Here is a 25,222-nt window from a genome sequence, read left to right on the forward strand (position 1 = left end):
ACATCTATATTCCAGAGGTATGAATACCACATACTCCCCTCATAGTTCAAAGTATTTTTTTCTAAATATTAGAAAGTACAAACAACAGTATAAATAATTATACCACATAGTGGTACTATGGATTTTAATTATATCACATAATCCTTGGTACACACAGGAGGCCTTCCGATTTTTTTTTACTGGAGATGAGGTTTCCTGGTCTCCAGTTTTGTTGTGATCAGTAGGAACATGAAAATGTCCTTCATCAAATGAAACTTCTCAAACTTCTTCCTAACAAGTGCAAGATGACTGACATTTCCTATGTAGCCTCAGACAGTTCATAGGTGGAAGGTCTAAGCAGTCTGCAAAACTTGGATTTTCGCTGTTTCAATAAGCTATATTTCTTAATTCTAACTAGTGACCCAGTGTGAAAGCTTACTTCTCATGAACCACGTGTCTGGTCGGTTTATGCATTACTTTCATCTTGTTGACCCTTCACCGCCTTAGCCCCTGATGAATTTACAGGCACTGTACTTTCTGGGAGTTGTATGTCTGCAACAAGTACCGTATATACTCGAGTATAGGCCGACCCGAATATAAGCCGAGGCCCCCAATTTACCCCCAAAAAAACTGGCAAACTTATTGACTCGTGTATAAGCCGAGGGTGAGACATGCCTGTCCATCCCTGTGTGTGTGTCCGTCCATCCCTGTGTGTCCGTCCATCCCTGTGTGTCCGTCCATCCCTGTGTGTCCGTCCATCCATCCCTGTGTGTGTGTGTGTCCATCCATCCATCCATCCCTGTGTGTGTGTGTCTCCATCCATCCATCCATCCATCCCTGTGTGTGTGTGTCTCCATCCATCCATCCATCCATCCCTGTGTGTGTGTGTCTCCATCCATCCATCCATCCATCCCTGTGTGTGTCTCCATCCATGTGTGTGTGTGTGTGTGTGTGTGTGTGTGTGTGTGTGTGTGTGTGTGTGTGTGTGTGTGTCCAGCCTACCTTTGTCCCGAGCCTCCGTCCCGTGCCTTGCCTCCTTGCCTCCGTCCCGTGCCGTGCCTTGCCTCCTTGCATCCGTCCCGTGTCGTGCCTTGCCTTGCCCCCGTCCCGTCCCGTCCCGTGCCGTGCCGTCCCGTGCCCTCTTCGTCGGCGGCCATTGTAAAGTTCAAAAGCTGCGCCGCCGCCTTCGCCTGTGATAGGCGGAACACTGAATTTCCCAGCAGCCTGTGTTCCGCCTATCACAGACGTCGTATCATCCTCGTCCGTAGTACGAGGATGATACGATGTCCGTGATAGGCGGAACACAGGCTGCTGGGAAATTCAGTGTTCCGCCTATCACAGGCGAAGGCGGAGCCGGAGGCGCGGCTTTTGAATAGAATGGCCGCTGTCTGTCTGCTCGACACGCTGATCGAGCGGGCAGACAGCGATGACTCGAGTATAAGCCGAGGGGGGCACTTTCAGCCTCAAAAAAGAGGCTGAAAATCTCGGCTTATACTCGAGTATATACGGTACTTCAGTCTGCCATGTAGTAGTTAAGCTTGGTGATGCTTGTTTAGTTGCTCTGTAGACATGTAAGAACTCGGTGGTAAAACTGTTCCAAGATTTCCCTGTAAAGCCCCATACACACTATCAGATTTTCTGATGAATTTTGTCTTCAGATTTACCAAAACCATGTAGTGCAAGGGCCTGCCTGATTGCATACACATTGAAACTCCTAAGGTTTGACCTCATATTATATAGTTTTGGTAAATCTGAAGGAAAAAAAAATCAGCAGAAAAAAGTGCATATGGGACTTTTAAGATTTGTAGTCTGAAGAGCTTCTGTTGAATCTCTCGGTTTGTTTGAAGGTAATTAACTAAGGATTATTTATGAAAAATATTTTTCTCTGTCATGGTGGATTCAAAGTCAGATGAAACATATATATATGCTGTATACATTAATAATGAAATGGCTGGGGTGGTAGAGTTTGTGTGAGAGCAGTTTGTCATGACTCTCACAAGTAATGCAAGATTGAATAGCAGTTAGTACATACTACAGCCACACCTCACCACCAGTACCTTTTTGTGTTTTGTTCTTACAGTTCTCTGATGACTCCAATGAGCATGCAGACTGAACAAGAGAAATCCACAAACTCCCTCATTCACGCTAAACAGCAATGATGGACGAATCTCCTGCAGCTGTCAGAATACCAGAACAGCAACTCGAGCTGATTGGTTGCAGCCACTGTTCAGGTGACATCTGGCTTCTTCAATTTCTTTGTCATAGTTTGTCAATGTGAGTCGAGTCGTGACAGCAGAACCACCTAGGGTTCATGTTTTGTATGCTTTACAGGAACCAGCCCAAATGTGACGGTGTATGGTTAAAATTTGGAAAGTCATGCATTTTTAAAGCGGAGGTCCACCCTAAAGTGGACCTTCTGCTCATTGGAATCCCCCCCCCCCCCCTCCGGTGCCACAATTGGCACCTTTCAGGGGGGAGGGGGGTGCAGGTACCTGTACAGTACAGGTATCCGCACCCACTTCCGGCGTAGATTCTGCAGAAGGTACGCCCCTTTCCACAGAATCTACGCCCCTTTCCAAAAGTCCCCCGCTGCCTGCTGGGAAACACACGGATCCCAGAGACAGCGGGGACCATCCTTATTGCGCAGCGTGACTCGCGCATGCACAGTAGGGAACCGGGAAATGAAGCCGAAAGGCTCCACTTCCTGATTCCCATACCTAAGATGGCGGCGGCAGCACCCGAGAGACGATTGAGAGATCGGCTTCGGGTGCCGACATCGCGGGCGCGCTGGGCGGGTAAGTGTCATTATTTTAAAAATCAGCAGCTGCAGTATTTGTAGCTGCTGGCTTTTAAAAAAAAACAAAAAACGGCGGACTCCCACTTTAATGGGCTGCTAACACACAATTGACTAAAAATTACATTCACCATTTTTACCAATGCAGCGCACGACTGTGTGCTACTGTGCAATTTTTGCACCATGTTGCCTTAGTGAGTTGGACTGGCATTCAAAATTAAATGTACCGCCATATGCTAACAGACCTTATGTGCATTTACATGCAATGCAAAAGCGTGATTTGGCCCTAAATGTTGCCTATACTGCAACCTAAAACGTGACCTGTATAAGGCTGGATTCACACCTATGCATTTTTTGTGCTTTTTGCATTTTGCAGATTTTCACTACAGAATATGTTCCATAGGAAACAATGTTAAATGGATTCTAGTTCAAATCTTCAAAATGCAAAAAGCACTAAAACTGCATAGGTGTGAATCCAGCCTAAATCTGATGGACTTGGAATACCAAAGCTTCTAATAAAATTGAACTCCAGGCAAATGGCAAAATGCGTAGAATAAATATTGTAAATATATAGGAGCTGTTTCACCTATAAATGGATTTGCTTTTCTTTATATGCAGTCCAGAGATTTACACATCTTTACCACACAGCACAACCCTATCTGGATTTAGTAATCCATTTTGGATAGAGTATGGGAGGGTTATAACCCGTCAGATTTTTATTGTTTGCCAACTGTGCTCCATTGCGGAGATTTACCTTAATTTGCTGTCCCATAGCCAAACAGGAAGTGAAAGGAAATCATTACAAATGAAGGGAGATCCTAGGGGATCCCCAGGTCACAAGAACTAGTGTCTCATTGAAAGATTTCCCCTTTATTACTTTTCTGGAGACAACCCAACATTTTTAATTTTCTTTTACTTTCACTTTGAATAATGGTAAACAGAACAAATAGAGAAAGTGAAGCTCCTTACCAAAGGAAAAGACAGCAATACAAATTGACAAGTATTCTAATTCCTCTGCACTCTATCCAAAACGTTAAAAAAGTTGTGCCTTTAGTTATACTTTAAGTAACACTTACAGGTCCTGTTCTATTCCCAGCCTGTAACCAGACAGTGAAAAGGGGAGCAGCACCCTGAGGAGCTAATTGCTCAGACACACTACTCTCTCCTCCTATCAGCATGTTCCTTGCTTGCACATAAACACTGCAGGACAACCGATTGGCTCCCAGTTCTTCTCCTGCCTCTCCCCGTGTAAGTTCAACTGTACCAGGAACAAAAAAAGACTAATATAAAGTCAAATCCAGGTACAACTTAATTACAAAGCTTGATGTATTGATACAGAGGTGAATTAATGTGTGCCTTATATCTGCCCGGAGTTCAGCTTTAACATAAATAATACACATATTATATATAAACATAGGTTTGTTTTTTGCCACCAAATTTTGTGCTTGCATCTGTTTGACTCAAGCATCTTCTGGAGAGGCGTAATGAACAAAAAGAGGTCTCACAACTGTAGTTGCTAAAGAAACATGACCCATCTGAACTTGATTTTAGCATTTTTTTTTATATGTACATCAGATGTGCAGTTAATAAATATCTAAAATTATGAAATTCTTCCAAAATAAATTTTTCTTGACAAAATGACTTGTTTTATTAGTAATTATCATGTATCTTAATAAAATTGCCACTAAATATTGATATATGGAAGAATGGCAAAAGAAAGAAAATAACAACATGTTAAAGAAATATTATTCTTCAATAATAGAAAGTAGTAAGAGGAGAAAGAAGCTAGATATACTATGGGAATGTTCACACGGTGGCCCTCACCTTATTGTGGATGCTTGCAGGCAATTCTGACACCTTCCAAGTACCCTGCATATACTAAAACTAGCCAACAAAGCCAATTTCAGCCAATTCCTGGTAAACTGGGCAAAACTCAAGCTGTGGGTGGCCCTGTCAGTGTTCTCCTGCCGGACATCCTTCAATCTGAAAATTGAAGAGGTCGGGCAGAAAATTGCTGGCCGAACAGTAGCTGCATCCAATCATATGCAGCCAGTATTCAATTAATTCCTGATGGCACCCCCATGAATCAGCACCGATGGCATGTTTTTGAATGTGCCATGTGTAGCTCCATACAATGTAATTTGAAAAAAAGGTTGGGAACTTCTTTCCCCACATTTCCCATGGGTAGTCTATTGAAATGAATAGATTGCGACGTGTGCTCGCAAACATGCTTGAACATACATGAATGGAGCCTAAGGCCCCATTCAAACTTGTGTGATTTCTCTTGTGTCTGCTGTGTCACTGCAGCGCAAGATATTTGAAATGAAATTACACTCTATGGTACACTTTCACATCAATGCAACATGGTACAGTGTGATTTTTGAACCAGTGCAGGAGCTTAATTTGGTGTAGCATACTGCATTTTTGGTCTTTTGTACATATTGTTTTAGTGACTTTTTGGCAGGGTTTTGTGCTTAGCATGGATCTAAAGACAGGTGTTTTACCTTGAAAACATCAACAAATTAGGGTATCGCTCAAAGCAATATCCAGGACCCACAGTTCTGTCCACTAACTAACCATTTAAGATGTGGATTATTGCATCTAGAAAATATTATTTATAGAACAAGGGGGTAAGATCCCCTTTGAAAAAAAAAAAGGCGCTTGCTAATCCAAGTAGTTTGACATAAATAGAAAACAAACTATTATACAAATAGAAAAATAACTTTATTATATAACTATTATATAACTTTCTCTCCTCTGAAATACCCACTATCATTCTTGGTGACTTTAACATTCCTATCAACGTTAACAACCCAACTACAGCTAAACTTCTTGACTTAACCTCATCTTTTGACCTAACCCAATGGACACATACTTCCATTCACTCCAATGGTAATACCCTTGACCTTGTATTCTCCCATCTCTGCAACCCTGGCAACCTCACAAACACCCCCTTTCCTCTCTCTGATCACAACCTCATTAGTTTCACTGTATCCTTGCCTCCAACCACCCATCCTTCCCAGCAGCAAACTATCACTTGTAGAAACCTTAGCCACCTTAAGCCTTCTCTTCTCTATTCTGCTACTGACCACCTATATGAAATAATCTCTCCCCTGTCCTGTCCTGACCTTGCCATCTCTGTCTACAACAGTTCACTCTCTTCATCACTAGATGCACTTGCTCCTCTAACCACACGCAGAATCAGGCCCCGACCATTACAACCCTGGCAAACTGACAACACTAGAGATCTCAAGAGAAATTGCCGTGCTCTTGAACGGCTGTGGCGTAAAACCAAATGCCTCCAAGACTTCACCATATATAAATCTGCCCTTCTAAAATACAATTCCTGCCTCCATGCTGCCAAACAAGCCTACTTTGTATCTCTTATTAATACTTTGTCATCCAATCCCCGTCGGCTCTTCTCAACTTTTAACTCTCTGCTTCGTCCCCCACCCCCTCTACCCACTAACTCACGCACTGCCCAAGAGATTGCCAATCACTTCAAAGACAAGATTGATGCAATTCGCGAGGACACCTCCGCTGTGCGTATATCTTCCCCACCCAACATACCTGGCCTAATAGCACATTCAACACTCTCCTCTTTTGAATTGGCTACTACTGAAGAGGTTGCAAAACTTTTCTCAGATGCTCACCTAACCCTTATTGTCTCACCTAATTGTCCCTTGGACCCTGTTCCGTCACAACTATTAAGGTCACCCTCTAATTCTATCCTATGCTCCCTCACTCACATCTTCAATCTCTCCCTCTCAAGTGGCACCTTCCCCTCCCCTCTAAAACATGCACAGATCACCCCCATACTTAAAAAAACCCTCACTGGACCCCACCAACCTGAACAACTTAAGACCTATCTCATTGCTCCCATTCACCTCTAAACTTCTAGAACGCTTAGTCTACAACCGTCTTAGCTCCTACCTCAGTGAAAATAACCTTCTTGACCCATTACAGTCTGGCTTTCGCTCTCAGCACTCCACGGAAACTGCCCAACTAAAACTCACTAACGATCTACTAACTGCTAAAACCAACAGCCAGTACTCCATACTCCTACTACTTGACCTCTCTGCTGCCTTTGATACTGTTGACCACCCGCTCCTCCTCAATAAATTACATTCCCTTGGCCTCCGAGATTTTGCTCTATCCTGGTTCTCTGCCTATCTATCACAGCGCTCCTTCAGTGTCACCTACAACTCTGTATCCTCCTCTCCATTGCCTCTTTCTGTGGGGGTCCACCAAGGCTCTGTTCTTGGACCCCTTCTCTTCTCTATTTATACCTCCTCCCTTGGTCACTTGATAACCGCCCACGGCTTCCAATACCACTTATACGCCGATGACACCCAAATCTATCTGTCTACTCCTCACCTCACTCTTTCAGTCTCCTCTAGCATTACTAACCTGCTAACTGACATATCAGCATGGATGTCACACCATTTCCTTAAACTAAACCTCTCTAAAATTGAGCTATTAATAATCCCCCCTGCACATGCCCCCTTCCATGACTTTTCCATCAAAATCAACAATGCAACCATCAGGCCCTCCCCTCACGCCAGGGTACTAGGTGTAACCCTAGACTCTGACTTGTCATTTCAGCCCCAAGTCCAAAAGTTTGTAGATTTCACCTACGCAACATCTCTAAAATTCGCCCCTTTTTAACAAATGAAACTACCAAGCTCCTCATTAACTACCTTGTTATATCTCACCTTGACTATTGTAACTCCCTTCTCGTTGGTCTGCCTCTCCATAGGCTATCTCCTCTATCATGAATGCTGCTGCCAGACTTATCCACCTTACCAACCGCTCAGTGTCTGCCAACCCTCTCCTCCAATCCCTACACTGGCTCCCAATCACCCAGCGAATTAAATTCAAAATACTAACCACCACATACAAAGCCATTCACAACTCTGCCCCGAGCTACATCACCAATCTTGTCTCCAAATATCACCCAAACCTTCCCCTCCGTTCTTCTCAAGACCTCCTACTCTCAAGCTCTCTCGTCTCCTCCCACACTCGTCTCCAGGATTTCTCCAAAGCCTCTCCAATCCTCTGGAACTTGCTACCTCCACCGGTCCGGCTATCCCCTACTCTTGCTACCTTCAGGCGATCCCTGAAAACTCATCTATTCAGGGAAGCCTATCACGTCTCAAACTAATCTCCTACCACTTCCATCAGCTCATTCCCGACAGTTATAACCTTCTGTACCACCTGCCCCACCCTTTTAGATTGTAAGCTCTTCTGAGCAGGGCCCTCTTAATCCTGTTGTGTTTAATTGTCTTGTAACTGTATTTTCTCCCTTTTATACTGCTAAATTTATTAATCCAGCATCTAAATGACTACCGTTCAACATCTATTGCATCGCTACGCCCCAAGCTCATTTTCTCATAGCATGCACTTCATACCAACAGTATTTTAGCTGGATATTATGTTTCCATCATAAGCTGATGTGTTTATTGCTTTGTTACTTTTTAGCAAATCACCTTGAACTTGTGTACCATGATTCCCCCCCCCACCACGTAATGAATACAATTTGTTGCAATGATACATTGATGCTCTTTTTTGAGCGAGTAGGTGCCCCATTATATCATTACAACAGGGTGATTTGTTTATTATTCTGTCAAGGTTGTCTGAAATCTGGGTGGGTTTTTTTTTTATTTATTTTTTATTGTATTGACAACGTTGTGAGTTTTTTAATATGTGAGGAGTGGAGGTCACAATGAATTTTTGCTAGTGATGTTTTTTCACAGTTTTTTTTTTTTTGTGTTAAAGCGGAGTTCCAGGCTTTTATTGTTTATTAAAAGTCAGTGGCTACAAAAGCTGCTGACTTTTAATAAACAGACACTCACCTGTCGCACGGTCCAGCAATGCGGCCTTGCTCCTCTCCCCACCCTCTCCACGGCACCTCCATTGAAACTGTGGGCACATGGCCGTGATAGCTTGCGGCTTCACAGCCGGCTGCTCACTGCGCGAGTCGCGCTGCACTTGCCCAGTGGACAGGCAATTTTCTGGGACCTGTGACGTGTCCCAGAAGATTTCCGAGAGGGAGGGGCCACCTAGGGGGAGAGGAGGAGTCCCCTAGGTGGCCCATAGTCAGAAGCAGGAAGTGGGACAGGAAATCCCACTCAAAACTCAAAACTAAGCACCCCCCTCCAAAAAAAAAATGACATGCCAAATGTGGCATGTAAGGGGGCGAAGTTCCACTTTTATTTTTCTATCTGTGTCAAACTACATGGATTAGCAAGCACTTCTTTTTTCTTAGCCCTTGTACACACGGTCGGACATTCTGACAACCAAATCCGTTGGAATTTGTCCAAAACTGTTGCATACACACGGTCGGACAAAGTTGTCGGAAAATCCGATTGTACATAACGTGATGACATTATTTTGTTACGACGGGACTACGTTCAGGCTAGTAGCCAATAGCTTTGGTCTAGGAATTTGATCTGAGCATGCGTGGCACTTTGTCCGTCGGAGGAGGCTACACATGATCGGAGTATGTCCGACTGGAGCATTTTGTCAGGAAATTTTACCGGCAAGTTGGAAAAGTTGGTCCGTCGGAATATCCGACGGAAACAGTCCGATGGAGACCACACACAGTCGGAATATCCGACAAAACGTTCTGATAGGACACATTCCGTCGGCATCTCCGACCGTGTGTACAAGGGCTTCGAGTTTTTTTTTTTTTTTTACCTTAAAGTGGTTGTAAACTGCGGCTAGTAAAACAAAACAAAAAACACCTATAAGGCAATTGTATAATGTGTTAGTATGCCTTGCAAACTAGCACATTATGGAATACTTACCTTAGAACAAAGCCCTCCCATGGTGCCAGTCACCGCTGTGATGACTGATATTTTCCCCCAGGCTTTCTTCCGAGTTCGTGCGCTCTGGCTGTGTGATTGGCCGTAGCCGTGATGACCTCACTCCCACGCATGCATACGGGAGCTCTCGGTTTCCAGCATGAAGCTCTGCAGTTCTGGCAAGGTATACCAGACCTTCAGAGCAGATGCGCCAGTGATGTCAGTGGCTGCATGCAGGGTAAATATCTCCTAAACAGTGCACATTTAGAATCGGTTCACACACATGAATTGGATGTGGATATCTCCGCATCCAATTCACATGACAAGAGACTATGACTGGCTCTCAATGGAGCTGGTTCACATAGCTCTGGGGCAGCCACGGTCTGCACTGGAAAAGGTTCCTGTATGTCTTTGGCTCAGTTCCATGTCCGAATTCAGGCAAAAATTCAGACCTGATTTGCACCTGAAATGGAAAACAGGGATGCAATAATCCTCAGGGCTCCTGCAACTCAAAGTGGTTCTGTACACCCCACTTTCTCCCCCCCCCCCCAACTAAACACCTACCCGAGTCCTCTGTTGATCCAAAGCTGTGCCCAGCTGCAGGTTTTCTCTCCCCTCCTCTTCTCATAGGCTTCACTGAGAACAACGGGAACCGTTGGCTTCTGCTGCTGCCAATCAAATCCTGTGAGGAGAAAGTGGGGAGGGCAGATCCGTGCTGCTTGTCTATGGATGCACACACCCGCACGAGTGTCCTCATAGCACAAGGTTTGCTATGGGGGCCCTCGGAGAAGAGGAAGAATGGAGGTGGACAGTGCCATCAGGGGACCCCAGAAGACATGTTAGAGAACTGCTCTGTGCAATATCCTTACATAAAGCAAGTAAGCAAAAAGATCTTTTTTTATTCTTTTTTACATTTTAAGCCTTTAGTAACACTTGAACTTTGCTGCAACATTTAGCTGGAGATGTCTCAATAAATAATATAATGTAAATAATATATGAGTATATGTGCACAATTCCACCAGGACTCCTGTCAGGCTCTTTGCTGATAATACCTGTTTGTACATTGCATGTAAGTACTGTTGTTAACCTTTTCTTATACAAAGCTTGTATTATTTCTACAGTTGTGTTCATCTATATACCTAGGGTTAACTTTATGTGCTGGTTTCAGTAGTTCTTCTGCTTCCAATTACTTGGATAAAATTACTGATTCATTTCCCAGGAAGAGAATCCCCTCTGTTCACATAGGCCCTGTCCTGAGCAGAGGCAATGCAGATGTCTCTAATTACCTACAGGTTGAAGTGGTAGTAAACTCTGTTTTACCACTTGTACCTTGTAATGTCACCAGCTGCGTGCACTTTGAATATTTCCTAAACTGTGCAAGTTTAAGAGATATTCACAGTACCTACAGGGAAGCCTTATTATAGGCTTATCTGTAGGTACAAGTGGTAGTACAGAGCTTACTACCACTTTAACCTGTAGGTAAGAGAAGTCACCATTGTCGCTACCCATACCACAAAAGGCATCTCCTGTGCACATCCGCAGGAGTGATGTCATCGCATCCCCGGTCACTCATGTAGCCGGAGGATGCAAACCCAGACGGGAGACCGGGGGAAGATGTCAACCCTCTCAGCGCTGGAGGGCTTCATTCTAATGTAAGTCTCTTATAATGTGCTAGTAATACTAGTACATTATGCTTTTGCCTTGCAAGGGATTTTTTTTTCCACATCCATTGCGGTTTACTACTGCTTTAAACACAATATTCTCTTTGGGGAGGGCCATTTCTCATAACTTTCCCCTTCAAAGACGGCTATATACTCTAGCAGTGACCTAGGTTTAAGTGCAGAAAAACTCAGGTCACCATAAGTAATGTGAATGAGCCCTTACAGGACAAGCTGATTGGTAGCCATGCACTGATAAAGGGCCCTGGGTCTATGAAGCAGAGCCCATGGAGATATTAAAGGGTTTGTAAATCCTCATGTTTTTTCACCTTACTGCATCCTATGCAGTAATCTGAAAAAACTTCTGGCAGTCACCGGATCCCCAGCTCTGAACCCCCCGTTTTACTTACCTGACCCCGTAAAAAAACTTCTGGCAGTCACCGGCCCCCTAGCTCCGCCCCCCGTTTTACTTATCTGAGCCCCGTAAAAAAAACTTCTGCCAGTCACTCAGTCACTGGCCCCCCATTTTACTTACCTGAGCCCCGTAAAAAAAAAACTTCTGACAGTAACTCAATCACTGGCCCCCCATTTTATTTACCTGAGCCCCGTAAAAAAAAACTTCTGCCAGTCACTGCCCCCCCGTTTTACTCACCTGAGCCCTGTAAAAAAAAACTTCTGGCATTCACTTAGTCACTGGCCCCACTTTTTACTTACCCGAGCTCCGTAAAAAAACTTGTGGCAGTCAGTGGCCCCACTTTTTACTTACCCGAGCCCCGTAAAAAAACTTCTGGCAGTCACTGGTCCCCCTTTTAACTTACCTGAGCCCTGTAAAAAAACTTCTGGCAGTCACTGGATCCCCAAGCCCCGTTTTACTTACCTGAGCCCCGTAAAAAAAACTTCTGGCAGTCACCGCCCCGTTTTACTTACCTAAACCCCGAGATGTGCTGTCCCTCTCTGCCTGCGGTTCTAGGCTCTTGATTGGATAGATTGATAGCAGCACAGCCATTGGCTCCCGCTGCTGTCAATCAAATCCAATGATTCGGGCGCCAGGGCTGAGTCTGGTGTTTTGGCATATTCAGTCCGGCCATCATATAGTGTCCGCCCCGTACTGCGCATGCGCAGCGCTTGCGCAGTACGGAGCAGAAGAAGCTTCGGAAAATCTCCGAAGATGAACGGTACCTGCGCCGTGAGTGGAGGTGGTAGCCCCACCATCCAAGCGGACATAGGGCTGGGAGAATTAGAGGGCCCCTCGCGGGCTCGCCACGCTTCGCGCTCGGCTCTTTTATATTCCAACTCTATGTCCACTTGGATGGTGGGGCTAGAACCTGGACTCACGGCACAGGCGCTGTTCATGTTCGGCTATTTTCCGAATCTGTGTAGCTGACACTATCCGATGGGAAACTGTATATGATATGACACTGGCATTTGTGTCTATGGATGCAGAATGCGCGCTTCTCCTAGGGGGTTATCTAATGCGGGGAGGAGTTGTGAGACCCCAGAAATCGAGGTTCGGGGCCACTCCATGAAAAACGACTTGCACTGTGGAGGTAAGTATAACATGAAATGAAAAAAAAAAAAAAACGAGCCTTTACAACCACTTTTTACTATCCCTCCAGAACAGAGGCATGCTGGGATTTGCAGTCCTCCCAGCTCCACAATCACACCTCTGCCCTACAACCCTCCGCACACCCACATGAACCAGCTTCATGAGAGTCACGTGAGAGACAGCTGCCTCGTCGTCACGTCCGCTTCGGGCAGCCAGCCAATCGGGCTTGTGTTGATGTCGGGCTGCTGAATATTCATGAGGGAGACTGAGAGGCGGCAGTAGCAGGGAGCGGAGGAGACGGTTATAGTGGGCACTGGGGGTGTGTGAGGAGGGACGGAGGGCTGAGGCTTCTCTACAGCGTGTGTTGGCGCTATAACCCTCTCTCTGTATATATATACACCGCCTGACTCATTGTAGTGGGAGAGCGGAGCTGAGTGCGGACATTGGAGGAGCCTGTCAGCGGGCCTACTATCTTCAGTGTGTACCCAGGAGGGATCCTCTCCTCACCAGGACCGGCGACACCTCCCCTGCCCTCCTCTCCTAGTGTGCAGGGGAGAAGAATGAGAGAGAATGAGCCAGAGAGACACCCTGGTACATCTGTTTGCTGGAGGGTAGGTGTGCTGCATGTCACCTTGTGGAGGGTGGGAAGAGGGCACAGTGTTCATGGAAGGAAGGAGGGCCAGAGCCCATCATTATGCATACATTGGGCTGTGTGGGGTGCACACTGCTTGGGCCTCCTGTCACTGATGGCTTCAGATGTCACATTCAATGTGTCATTGTCAATGGCAATGACATTCCATGATGGCACAGAGACATGGGGGCCCACCTGGTGTGCAATCCTCTTACCAGAGGTATCCTGGCCTGATTCATTGGCTGTGCTGTAAAACTTGGACTCGGTCACCCCAGTGCTAACACATACATAGCAAGGTGCCTTGTGGCCTACTGTTTTGGTGTTGCACAGCTTGGGGTCATATTCTAAATCACATTAATGATGAGGTGCATAGAGCCGAAAGGAGAAGTTTGATTATTTATCTACCTCTCTCTCTCAATCAATTTCTCACATTTTAACTTTTTTTTTTTTTTATGCTGCAGCTGATCCATGTTAGATTTAAGCCTGAGAACTGAGCAATCACATGACTGCTGATCACTCAGCTGGAGCAGCGACTGTCAGTCACTGCTCTGCTTCTCCAGCACTTACTGGCGCACCTGTTTTTGGAGGGGGGGGGGTGACCACAGCTGGCTTTTACCTTCAGCCATGCGCTGAGACGCAATCCGAAAATTATAGACGGGATCCTTTACGATCCTGTAGCAGCTGTGTGCCGTCGCCTGTCGAGCTGGGCTCAGACGTGTTCAGGATCCCACCGATCCCGCCAGGAAGCCGACATTGCACATGGGTAATCGCAGGCAGTGAGGCATTTCCTGATCTGTGCACCTGCAGATCGGGAAATATCTCACTGCCTGTGATTAGCCGTGTGCAATGTCTGTTTCCCCAGTGGGATCCTGAAAACACCCAAGCCCGTTTTCTAGTCATCTATTGGCGAGCTTTAGCTGCTTCTGGGTCACAGGAGAACAAAAGTGCTCTCCTCTGATCCAGAAGAAGTATGATGAAGAAAAGCTTTGGCCTTCTCTTTGAATGAAATGTCATTTTGGGGTTTATTTACTAAAGCTGGAGAGTGCAAAATCAGACTCGCTTCTACATAGAACCCAATCGGCTTCCAGGTTTTATTGCCAATGCTTAAAAGGGTTGTAAACCCTCATGTTTTATTCACCTTAATGCATCCTATGCATTAAGGTGAAAAAACTTCTGTCACTGACCAGCCCGTTTGTTCTCATGCCGGAGATGTGCAAACCCTCTCTGGCCAGGGTCTCAGCTCTTGATTGGATAAATTGATAGCAGCGCAGCCATTGGCTCCCACTGCTGTCAATCAAATCCAATGACCCGGGGAGCGGGCTGAGTCTCGAATTCTATGTCTGGATGCAAATGCTGGACTCGGGACTACTCTGTGCAAAACGAACTGCACAGTGGAGGTAAGTATGTTATTTTTTTTTTTTTTTTAAAATAGAGGGTTTACAACCCCTTTTAATTCAACAAGCTGGGGCTAGAAGCCGGTTTCAATGCAGAAGTGAGTATGATTTTGCACATTCCAGTTTTAGTAAATAAACCCCTTTTGTGACAGCTCAATAAAGTAAAAAACTTAAACTATGCAGTACATACCAGCAGGAGCCTGTCATACAGATGGGAATGGGCCCTTACTGTTGACGATCTGTGTGATAAAAGTACCTGTCTTGAGATATCTATCTAAAGCCAAACCTTATTCTTTTTAGTGTATTTCTGCTGTGCACTCTAATTTGAGTAAACTGCACTTATTTCTTTATTATAGGTATTTACAATGTTGTGCAGCACTTGAAATGTTGTACATTTATATCAGTCATTGCCCCCCAGGAGCTTACAATCTAAGGTCCCTAACTCTCAATAATTCATACATACACATGCTAGGGCCAATTTAGACAGGAGACAATTAAAGCGGAGGTCCACCCTAAAATGGACCTCCGCTCATCGGAATCCCCCCCCCCCCCTCCGGCGCCACAATCGGCACCTTTCAGGGGGGAGGGGGGTGCAGTTACCTGGATAATCCAGGTAACTGCACCCACTTCCGGGCTAGCTCTCTGCGGAACGAGCGTAGGTTACGCCCCCGTTTCGCAAGCGCCCGCCCCCTTCAGCAAGTGCCCCGCTGCCTGCTGGGAAACACACAGCTCCCAGAGGCAGCGGGGACCGTCCGGATTGCGCCGCGCGGCTCGCGCATGCGCAGTAGGGAACCGGGAAATGAAGCCGAAAGGCTCCATTTCCTGATTCCCATACCCAAGATGGCGGCGGGACCCGGCAGCCGAGCGAGCGATCGGCTTCGGGTGCCGACATCGCGGGCGCGCTGGACAGGTAAGTGTCACTATTTAAAAGTCAGCAGCTGCAGTATTTGTAGCTGCTGGCTTTAAAAAAAAAAAAAAAAAAAAAAACGCGGAGTCCCGGTGGACTCCCGCTTTAACTGACCAGCATGTCTTTGGAGTGCTGGAGGAAACCCACACAAGCACAGGGAGAACATGCAAAGTCGGGATATGTTTGTGTTCTCGAGGCCCAGCTGTCACATCTAATAACACTTAGTTAGGACTAGGACATAAGGGGAGATTTACTAAAACTGGAGCACTTGGAGTCTGGTGCAGCTGTGCATGGTAGCCAATCTGCTTCTAACTTCAAAAAAAACTTTAAAGAGAATCTAAAAAAAGGTAAGGTGCAATGTTTCAATTTATTTTTCAAGTTCTGCTCTGTGAATGGGGACATGTAACACATATAAAGTAGGTGTTATCCCAGTTTGGCTGCAAAATTGGAAATACACATTAAGGTTTGCATAGGGTTAAAACCTCAGTCAGATTTGTATTGCCGTCTGTGTCCCCATTGGGCAGATCACCCCTCTGTTTGTCCTTCATGACTGAAATGGGGGAAAAAAAGGCAAACATTTGGAGTTGTCACCAGAACAACAGTGAAGGGAAACCTTTCATTGGAGACAGATGTCCAAAAGGGCATTTCTACTTTCTCTGCACAGATTTCCTCTCCCCTTCTGTTTTGTCTACAGGACAGGAAGTGAAGGGAAATCTTCCTGATAGGACACAGATGATAGAAAATGATATCGCCCAGAAGGTGTCAGTCTATCCTTCATATGGAAGGTCTTGTTCACACTGGCATTACTGCAGTTATCTTCTATAAATGCAGAAGAAGTGATCTATGAAGTATAAACAACTTTTATACCCCTCAGATCACTTTCAGTTCAGCTGCACCCCCGTTTGCGCATAGCCACATTTTTAGTTTCTAATCGGATCCTGGATGCACAGAATCTCATTTTCTCTAAACATGGCTAAGCCGACCGCACCACAGATAGACGCACAGTGTGAATGGCACCAATGAATAGTCATTACATGCAGAAATGTCCCCTATAAACACAGGTCTGCCAGTGTAGATGAGGCATGAGTCTTATCTATTTTAGTGGGCCTCATGTATCACATTGTCTCGGCCTGTGTTGCCCAGAGTAACTGTTCACTGTATTGTTTTTGTCCTGCAATATTTTTTGGAGAAGGGTCTATGGATTAACAATGGAAGCCTGCTTCGTTCCTCCTGATCTTCCCTCTCTGTCACCCAATATCATGCATGGCTCTTCTTGCTGCTTTATAGGCTCCATCCATATTCTGATATATAGTTCTATGGACAGCTCTTTAAAAAAATGTGTTTTTATGTGTTTCTATCCTCCTGTATTACTCACCTCTGTTTGGTGCTTATTTGACTGATCTCTGTTCATTTCTAAAGGGGATAAATGAAGGATGGTGTGCCATCTTTTTAGGGTAGCTGCTAATAATCCTACACTACAGAGGAAACCGGAGTGGTGCCAGGAATAGAGCAATATTTGTTGTATTTAGCCCTGTTTTGTACCTGTGGAGAGACCCTGTGATACAGTATGGCCCATTACTGTGAGGACTCATGGCAGCAACATTAGCAGTCTCTTTCCATAAACTATTCAAGGTAAAGCAGCATTGTGTAGGTTTCTGGCCAATCAAATAGCCTTTCATGTTAGCGATCATTACTACCCCATAATTAGAGTTTTAATGACAGGTCTCTTTGGTATTCAACTTGCAGCTATGTTACTGGTGAGTAAGCAGAGGAAAGTTTGTTTAAACACAGTCGATTCAAATCGCTAGTAAAAAGGCATGATTAAAATCAACTTGATTTTAAATCATAATTTTTAAAGAGCAACTGTCATCTCTGTCCCGCAGCAGCTCCTCCTTTGACCTGCTGTTGACTCGCCAACAGTCCCATTCACTTTAATGGGATGGCTGGTGATGTGGCAGTGACATAACAAGGTGAAGGATGTGGTTGTAGCAGATGAGTGGATGCCCGCTAACAGGCGCTTCCATGATGGATCTGAAATGGCAGGTGCTCTTTAAATGTAAGGACTCATTCTTGCTGGTAGTTAGAATCTTTAATATTCGCAAACAAAATTTAAAATTTCCTATTTAGAAAAAGCTGTCAGGTTAGTAAAACGGCAATATTGGAACAGATTGGCACAGTTTGTAGTGTACATAAATTTGCAAAACAAAGGGATAAAGGAATATCCCAGAACTTGGTTTTATCTCATGGTTACTGTGAAATTGTGTGAATGCATCAAATATTATCTTAGCTTGCAGAACTTGGATTCATTCAATGAGTTTACCAAAAATGTAAATATTGCAGAATATACAGCCTCATGCTACATAACTAAGCTCAATTTCATGCTGAATAAAGTAAATTATTATTGTATCTAAATCTATTAAAATTGGATAAAAATCCATTATTATTAAAAAAAATATATATTATACACACACATTTTTTTTAAATTAATTTATTTTTAACCACTTCACATCCAGGTCAATTCTGACATTTCTCTCCATGTAAAATTCATAATTTTTATTTTTTTTTTCTAGAAAATTACATAGAACCCCCAAACATTCCTGCTCAGCAGGGATCGATGGAGCGATTTTTACCATACTGTAATGCAGCAGATTCTTTCTTTTTTTCTAAAGAGTTCTTCCTACAGAATTAGTCTGTGCCGCTCCTCCAATGGTCTAGTGTAATTTGCCCATGCGGGCCTCTTTGACTTTTTTAGGGTTCTAGGCTTCCACCATGTTCATTGGTTAGAGCTGGATGATGTGACTGCTGTTTATGTTCAGGAGTTCAGTTACTCGGCACACAGGTTCTGCACTTGCAGTCAGTATACACTCTAAGGCTGGCCATACATTATACAATTTTCTTGTGTAACTTTCCTTTAGATTTACCAAAACCATATAATAGGAAGCCCAACCTAAACACTTTCAATTTGTATGCAATCAAGCAGGCCCTTGTATTACATAGTTGAAGGTAAATCTTAAGAAAATTGTATGGTGTATGGCCAGCTTAATGGAGACTTTGTGCAGGTAGGTTGATTAGATTGTAGAAGAGACATTGCATGTCTCTGCATGCAGGCTCTTTATTGCAGAAGTCTGGAAAAGGAGAATGTAGTTCCTCTTTATGTATAACTGATACGTTTTATAAAAATTAAAGAGAGAACCTGAATAACTGACGCACTGCCTGCTACTACCTTAACAGCTCTGCTGCTGAAGTCCCCTGCAATTCCGAGGCAAATATTGTCATCTGAAATGTGGTAAATTTCATAAAGAAAGATGTGTTGATTGCCCAACAGCAGAGCACTGCATTATGGGAGATGGTGTAGTATGCACTTTTGCTCCATACATGGGAAGTTTTGAGTATTACTGGGGCTCCAGACAGTGCAAACACTTTAGTGCACCAACTGAGTGTGATGGGTTCATTGATTTTACCATTGCATTACTTTAGAAGTATGGAATTTTGCTGGTAACAGGTGAAATTAAAAAAATGCCAGGTTATGGATGACTTTAATGTAAGCTTTAGGCGAAATGCACTTTATTTTTTTTTTTTTTTCTGCTCCATCTGTAAATTCTGGCAATAAGAAGGGCAGTTTAAAAATCCTTCAGGCTCTGATGACTGACACATTGGTGAAAATCTTGGCAGGCGTACAGCGGCACAAGGGCAATGTCCTATCAAGTATTGTGATGGCCAGGAATCAAATCGCATTGTTGCAGATTACTGAATGTTGTCCAGCCTAAGCCAGATGAATACATTGTGAAATCCAAACATGATTGGGCGCATGGGATGGCATTTGATTGTGTGTGTTTTATATTTTTTTTTTTTCCCCCTCCTGTGACTTTGACCCAATACTTTTTTAAAAAAAATAAGGGTAACAATTTGTGTAATAAGTGCATTCAATTCCTAACTGCCATATATATAACTTTTTGTTGTATCTTATTTACTGAGAATTTGGGCTAGAAGGAAAATCAAATCAAATTGCCAGGAAAAAGTTTTGCCAGCAGGTTTCCCTAGCTCTGTCTTTTTTATTTTTTTTTTTTTTTTTTTGGCACCACGTAACACAAACCCTGCTCCGCGTTATCAGCAGGCTGCATTTTTGTTTTTGAACTATGAGAGTTTGTCACTGCCACTTACTGTTTCCCAAAAGCAGAAATTGTAGATCTGATGCTGCATCTGTCCCCCACCAGCTCCAACACAGGACTGAACAATCAAACGCTGGTGCACTGGGCTGTGGAGGGGGTGGGAGTGGCTGTCGCATGCTCTCAGCGGCTCTCTGAGAGGCTGAGTCTGGTGATGGTCCAAGCATGAGGGCGGATCCCAACCATATGGTCACCATCTTTCCTGAGCCTGGAACAGCTCTGTGACAACGGCGGGGTCGTGGGAGTGCAGAACGAACTGCACCCATGTGATTCACAGGATTAAGTACAGCCAAATGAGCTTTGGCTGTACTTCTCCTTTTTTTTTTTTTTTTTTAAAGGATAAAAAAAAAAAAAATTTTTACATCTTTCTGGAGGTGAAAAAAATGTGCATTTATTTTTTACTTGGAGCCTGGAAAGCTTTGCACCCACGATCAGCAAATCGCGGGTGCCATGCAGGGCTCCTGCAGACTTGTCAGTGTATCTGTCTGCTCGTACAGGCAGACAGATACACTGACAGGAAGAGACGATCTACCACATTGCTCAACAGTGCTTTGGTAGTTTATTGAGAACTATGAGCTGACAGCTGCAAAGGATGTTGGTACTTGTAGTTTTCCCATTCACAGAACTCTGTGGATGAATGGTGCGCCCCAGCTTGCTCCCACTCGAGGCAGTGGCTGCAGTAATGGGACATGTTCCCAAAGGTCACCTTATCATTTAGCCCTGGTTCACATTGATGCGATTTGGCATGTCAAATGGCCCACTATTGCCTGCAACGAGACCTTCCGAATCTGTGCAGCGCTGACTTTGCAGTGCTGCACCGATTCCCAAAAGTAGTTTCTTTACTACTTTTGGCAAATTTCAGGTGCAATTTCAATAGACATCTGTGCAAGAAACCACACAGATGTCTCAGAAATTGCCAGACTGACATGTGGGAATGAAATCAACTGGCACGATTTCAATCCCGAAGCAGTGTGAACCTGGGCTCAAACCTTGGTCATTTTAACCTTATGTATTATAAACTTAATGGAGCTTCATATGAGAAGTTAAAATGATTGTAAAGGCAGAAGGTTTTCTGTGTGCAGCAGCTCCCCGCAGCATCCCCCGATACTTGCCTGAACCCCAACTCTATCCAGCAATGCTTCAAACTGTGACATTGGTGCCCGGTGCTGCCAATCAGGAAGTAGAGGGGGTGGGGCTGAAGCTCAGCTTTTTATCTGAATGGATCCATGGAACTACAGCTCGGCTCTGGTGCCCCCCATAGCAAGATGCTTGCTGTGGGGGCACTCAACAGGAGGGAGGGGCCAGGGACCCGAGAAGAGGAGGCTCTAGGCTGCTCTACAAAACCACTACACAGGTAATTATAACATTTTTGTTATTGTAATAGAAAAAAAAAAGACCTTACAATTACTTTAATTGTGAATATTGTCCATTTGTGTAATAATATAACCACTTTTTCTGTTTTCCTGTAAATTATACAAAGTGTGTGTGGGGTTTTTTTTTTTTTTTTTTTTTGGAAGTAAGATAAATATTCTAATATTCAGTGGAGAAAGCGAGGGAGGTTTTCCTGTGGAGTGAAATGTTTTTGTTCAGCACACTGCATGTTATCATTGTGTCAGTGTTTGAGGGTAAACGTCTCCAGAGAGCTTGGTCATGTTGCTGAATGTAGGCCAAAGGTCATAACATTGAGTCTGTAGGGCACATAGCTGGAGAGTTTTCAGTATAGGAAGAGGAATCTTGTAAATGCAGCTTTTCCACGTCACTAAGTAGAGCTGTACCTGGACAAAGTGTCAATGTTTCAGCCCAGCTTGCTCCTGTGAAGCTGCTCAAGGACACACACATAATATACCGTGAACAATGCTGTAAATCTTGACTTCCAACTCTTCCACATGTACAGTGCAGCTGATGACTCACTATCACGTTGTATTTAGCACATATCACTGACGTATTATTCTCAATTCATCCTAGATGGAGGTTTTCAGTTTGGGTATAATATAAATATTGTTTGTAGGCCGTAATTTGCAGTCTTCTTTCTCCAGCAGTAGTGCTGAAGTTATTAAAGAACTCCAGGCTCCTTCAGAAAAAAAACTAGAAGTCAGCAGCTACAAATACTGTAACTGCTAACTTTTAATATTAGGACACTTATCTATCTATGAATCTAGCGGTATCTTCACCCCAGCCAATTTTTCAGTCGACTTTGGGGTGCTGCTGCAGCCATCTCGGCTAACGGAAACTGACAGTGAAGCCTTGCAGCCTCAAGCTGGGCAAAGCGTGTTGCCCTTTTGTGAATGGCCCGGTGACGGAGGAGGGGCCCGAGTTCCCAACCAGGTGCCCGCTCATCCCGATGACCCAATCCCCTTTCAAAGGTGTCAAATGTGGCAGCAGAGGGAGCAAACCTTTTGGGTGGAGCTCCGCTATAAAGGTTCTGTCTTGAGAGATCTGAATATATTATAATGCCATTTCATTATAGTTTTGCAATGCTTGTTACCGATATTATGAATAGTACTTACCGTACATAAGCTGATTAAATGTTGTTATATTCAGCATGTTGGACTTTGCGATTTTTCTTTGACATCTAAGGCTAGCTATCCATTATGCAGTTTTTACTTTTCTTCAACCATGGGTTGATGGACAGAAAAGTTGCTCAATTCCCCCATCAATAGACCCAGCGTTGATGGTGGAATCTCTCCAACTGTGCTATTGCATGCTGACAGTGGGAGATTTCCCCGCCATCGGAATACAATGTTCACTGCTGCCGGCTGTAGCCAATGACAGTGATTGTGTGTCATTCGATGGCACGAGTTCAGTACAACCAGCCTGCCCATAGATGGATGGAAATTAAGGTGCTTCCTGCTGTGTTACTCAAAACCACACAGTGTAGAACCAGACATTCACAGGATCAGTCCATTCAAATGTTGATATTTCAGGTTTAGTAGATGAGTTGAGAACCTTGTTGCTGGCACAATACAGCTATATTACCCCCCCGTGGCTTCATATACCAACTGCTTCTTCATTATTGGTATTTTCCTGCAGCCGGGGGGGGGGGGGGATGCTGGCATCGGACAGACACAGAAATGTTAGCTGCTGAACAAGCCAGCAGTGGCTGTAGCTCAGCAAAACATTGCAGTCCTGTAAGGTTTCATGTACACTGGCGGCTCCTAAACTTGAGTTTAGAAGCTTTTGGTGTCTTTTTGCCAAAGCTTCTATACTCCACTCGATGAAAGCCTCAATGTACACAGGCTTTTAGCAGAGGTTAGGAGCTTCTGCGATTTAGGTGAGGGTCAGCCTCCTTCTCCTGAACGCAGAAGAATCCCTTTCAGGATTTTTTTTTTTTTTAGACACGAATTGTAAAATGGATCTTAAGAGTTTTGCTGTAACCTAGAGTTCAGTAAATGGTCTCCTGAAAATATGATCAGAATTAAGATTATTTCATGTCATGAAATTGTTGTGTACACAAGTATTTCTTTTTCTGTACATAGACTTGCTTAAACTGTTCACAAACTGGGTTTGTTAATTTTATATCAGGGATTAAGGAAACAATAACTTTTAACGCCCGGGTCATGTAAGGATTCAGCTGTAAAGGCAGGACTTCTCGTGAGAACCTTTCTGTTATGTCAGAAGTAACTTTGACCAAGCCTATGTCATGATCTGTTAGGCCAATAAAAACACGCTTGGGCAGTTTTCTAATCGGGACGTGTGCGTTTTTATTAAATACCTTTGCTATGCCAGCTTGTGCCGTTTGCTGAAACTGCTATTTTTAATTAAGGTGCTTGTGACGTATTTGTCATTTTGTTTTAAAGTGCACCTGTGCCTGGACTATGGACATTAAACTACTTACTTATTCTTGACCAGCAGTAACAAGCCATCCCTGGCCTTTCTAGCTGCATTTAATGTGAAGTTTTTTTATTTAACGGGTAACTCCACTTTCGTGTGGGGGGGGGGGGGGGGGAGGGGAAATGGCAAATAAAAAAAAATTATGTGTGTATATATTGCGACTCAAATCATAGTGTTGAATGTTATTAAATTACCTTTTTTTTTTCCTTTCAATCTGCAGCTCTGTAAAATACAATATGGCAACCTAGAGGTGTTCTGTACACAGAATGTGTACAGAACCCCCCCCCCCCCCCCGAAACATAATTTTCCTGCTTGTGGGATTGGCTCACTGATTTTCCCAGAAGTCTGCCCTAGGATACAAGTCAGATTTTTGGCATCCCCTGCAACAAAATTGTAATATTTTTTGGTGAGATACTCCCAATAGCAAATCATGTCTAAAGGGATGCAGACCCTGCAACTTTCCTCATTGGAGCCCTGCAAGTGCAGCAGCTGATTTATAATAATGAAACCACTCTCATTAGATACTTACCACATGGATACTGACAAACACACAGGGATTTCTTTAGAATAACACAAGGTAGGAATCTGCAACAAAGATTGTTAAAACCCTTGTGATGTACATAGATCAACCGGAGGGAATTTATTTTTTATCAACGCAAGTCTTTATTTTTATTTTTATTTTTTTATAAAGTGAACCTTCATGTGAAGTTATCACCTTGCAATTGGGGGGGGGGGGGGTTGCAGTCAGAGTGGCCACAAATGCTGTCCCTGGACACAAACTGTCTAGGGCAGTGATGGCGAACCTTGGCACCCCAGATGTTTTGGAACTACATTTCCCATGATGCTCCACTACACTGCATAGTGCATAAGCACCATGGGAAATGTAGTTCCAAAACATCTGGGGTGCCAAGGTTCGCCATCACTGGTCTAGGGCAATCGGAGGCTCTATTCATATGTAACCAATTGGTTACATTTGAACAGCAGCCATTCGTTTTAGCAGGTGGCTGCACCGTGGCCTCTGTCTTCCTTCGCTAGAAACCTTAAGCAGCTGTCTGTGTGAGTGAGGTTGAAAAAAGACACAAGTCCAACCCCTGTGTGTGATTATATGTCAGTATTGCATTGTATATCCCTGTATGTTGTGGTCGTTCAGGTGCTTATCTAATAGTTTTTTTGAAACTATCGATGCTCCCTGCTGAGACCACCGCCAGTGGAAGGGAATTCCACATCCTTGCTGCTCTTACAGTAAAGAACCCTCTACGCAGTTTAAAGTTAGACCTCTTTTCTTCTAATCTTAATGAGTGGCTGTGTGTCTTATTAAACTCTCTCTTCCACTGAAAAGTTTTATCCCTATTGTGGGGTCACCGGTGTGATATTTGTAAATTTAAAATTATATACCCTCTCAAACATCTCTTCTTCAAGAGATAAGTTCAGTGCTCGTAACCTTTCCTCATAACTAATATCCTCCAGTCCTTCTTCTTCCCTTTTTTTTTTTATTTTTTTTATTGGCTTT

The 25,222-nt window shown here is 44.0% G+C and overlaps 1 protein-coding gene across 2 annotated transcripts in view; it reads left to right on the plus strand.

The window, feature by feature from the left end:
- The first annotated feature begins 2,060 nt into the window (after positions 1 to 2,060).
- Positions 2,061 to 25,222, plus strand: part of SLC25A36 (solute carrier family 25 member 36) — a 92,986-nt gene continuing 69,824 nt past the window's right edge. The window contains exon 1 of one of the 2 annotated variants that reach the window (XM_077488278.1): positions 2,061 to 2,210. Coding sequence is in view for 1 of the 2 variants with exons in the window: in XM_077488277.1 (XP_077344403.1) it covers positions 13,354 to 13,394 (41 nt within the window). In the remaining variant the exon portion in view is untranslated. Of the gene's footprint in view, positions 2,211 to 13,014; positions 13,395 to 25,222 lie in introns of those variants that run through there. The other variant, XM_077488277.1, reaches the window with a different exon arrangement.

This window comes from Lithobates pipiens, unplaced genomic scaffold (genome assembly GCF_037356315.1).
Source record: "Lithobates pipiens isolate NorthernLeopardFrog02 unplaced genomic scaffold, aLitPip1_a1.2 Scaffold_18, whole genome shotgun sequence".
Classification (NCBI taxonomy): Eukaryota; Metazoa; Chordata; class Amphibia; order Anura; family Ranidae; genus Lithobates; species Lithobates pipiens.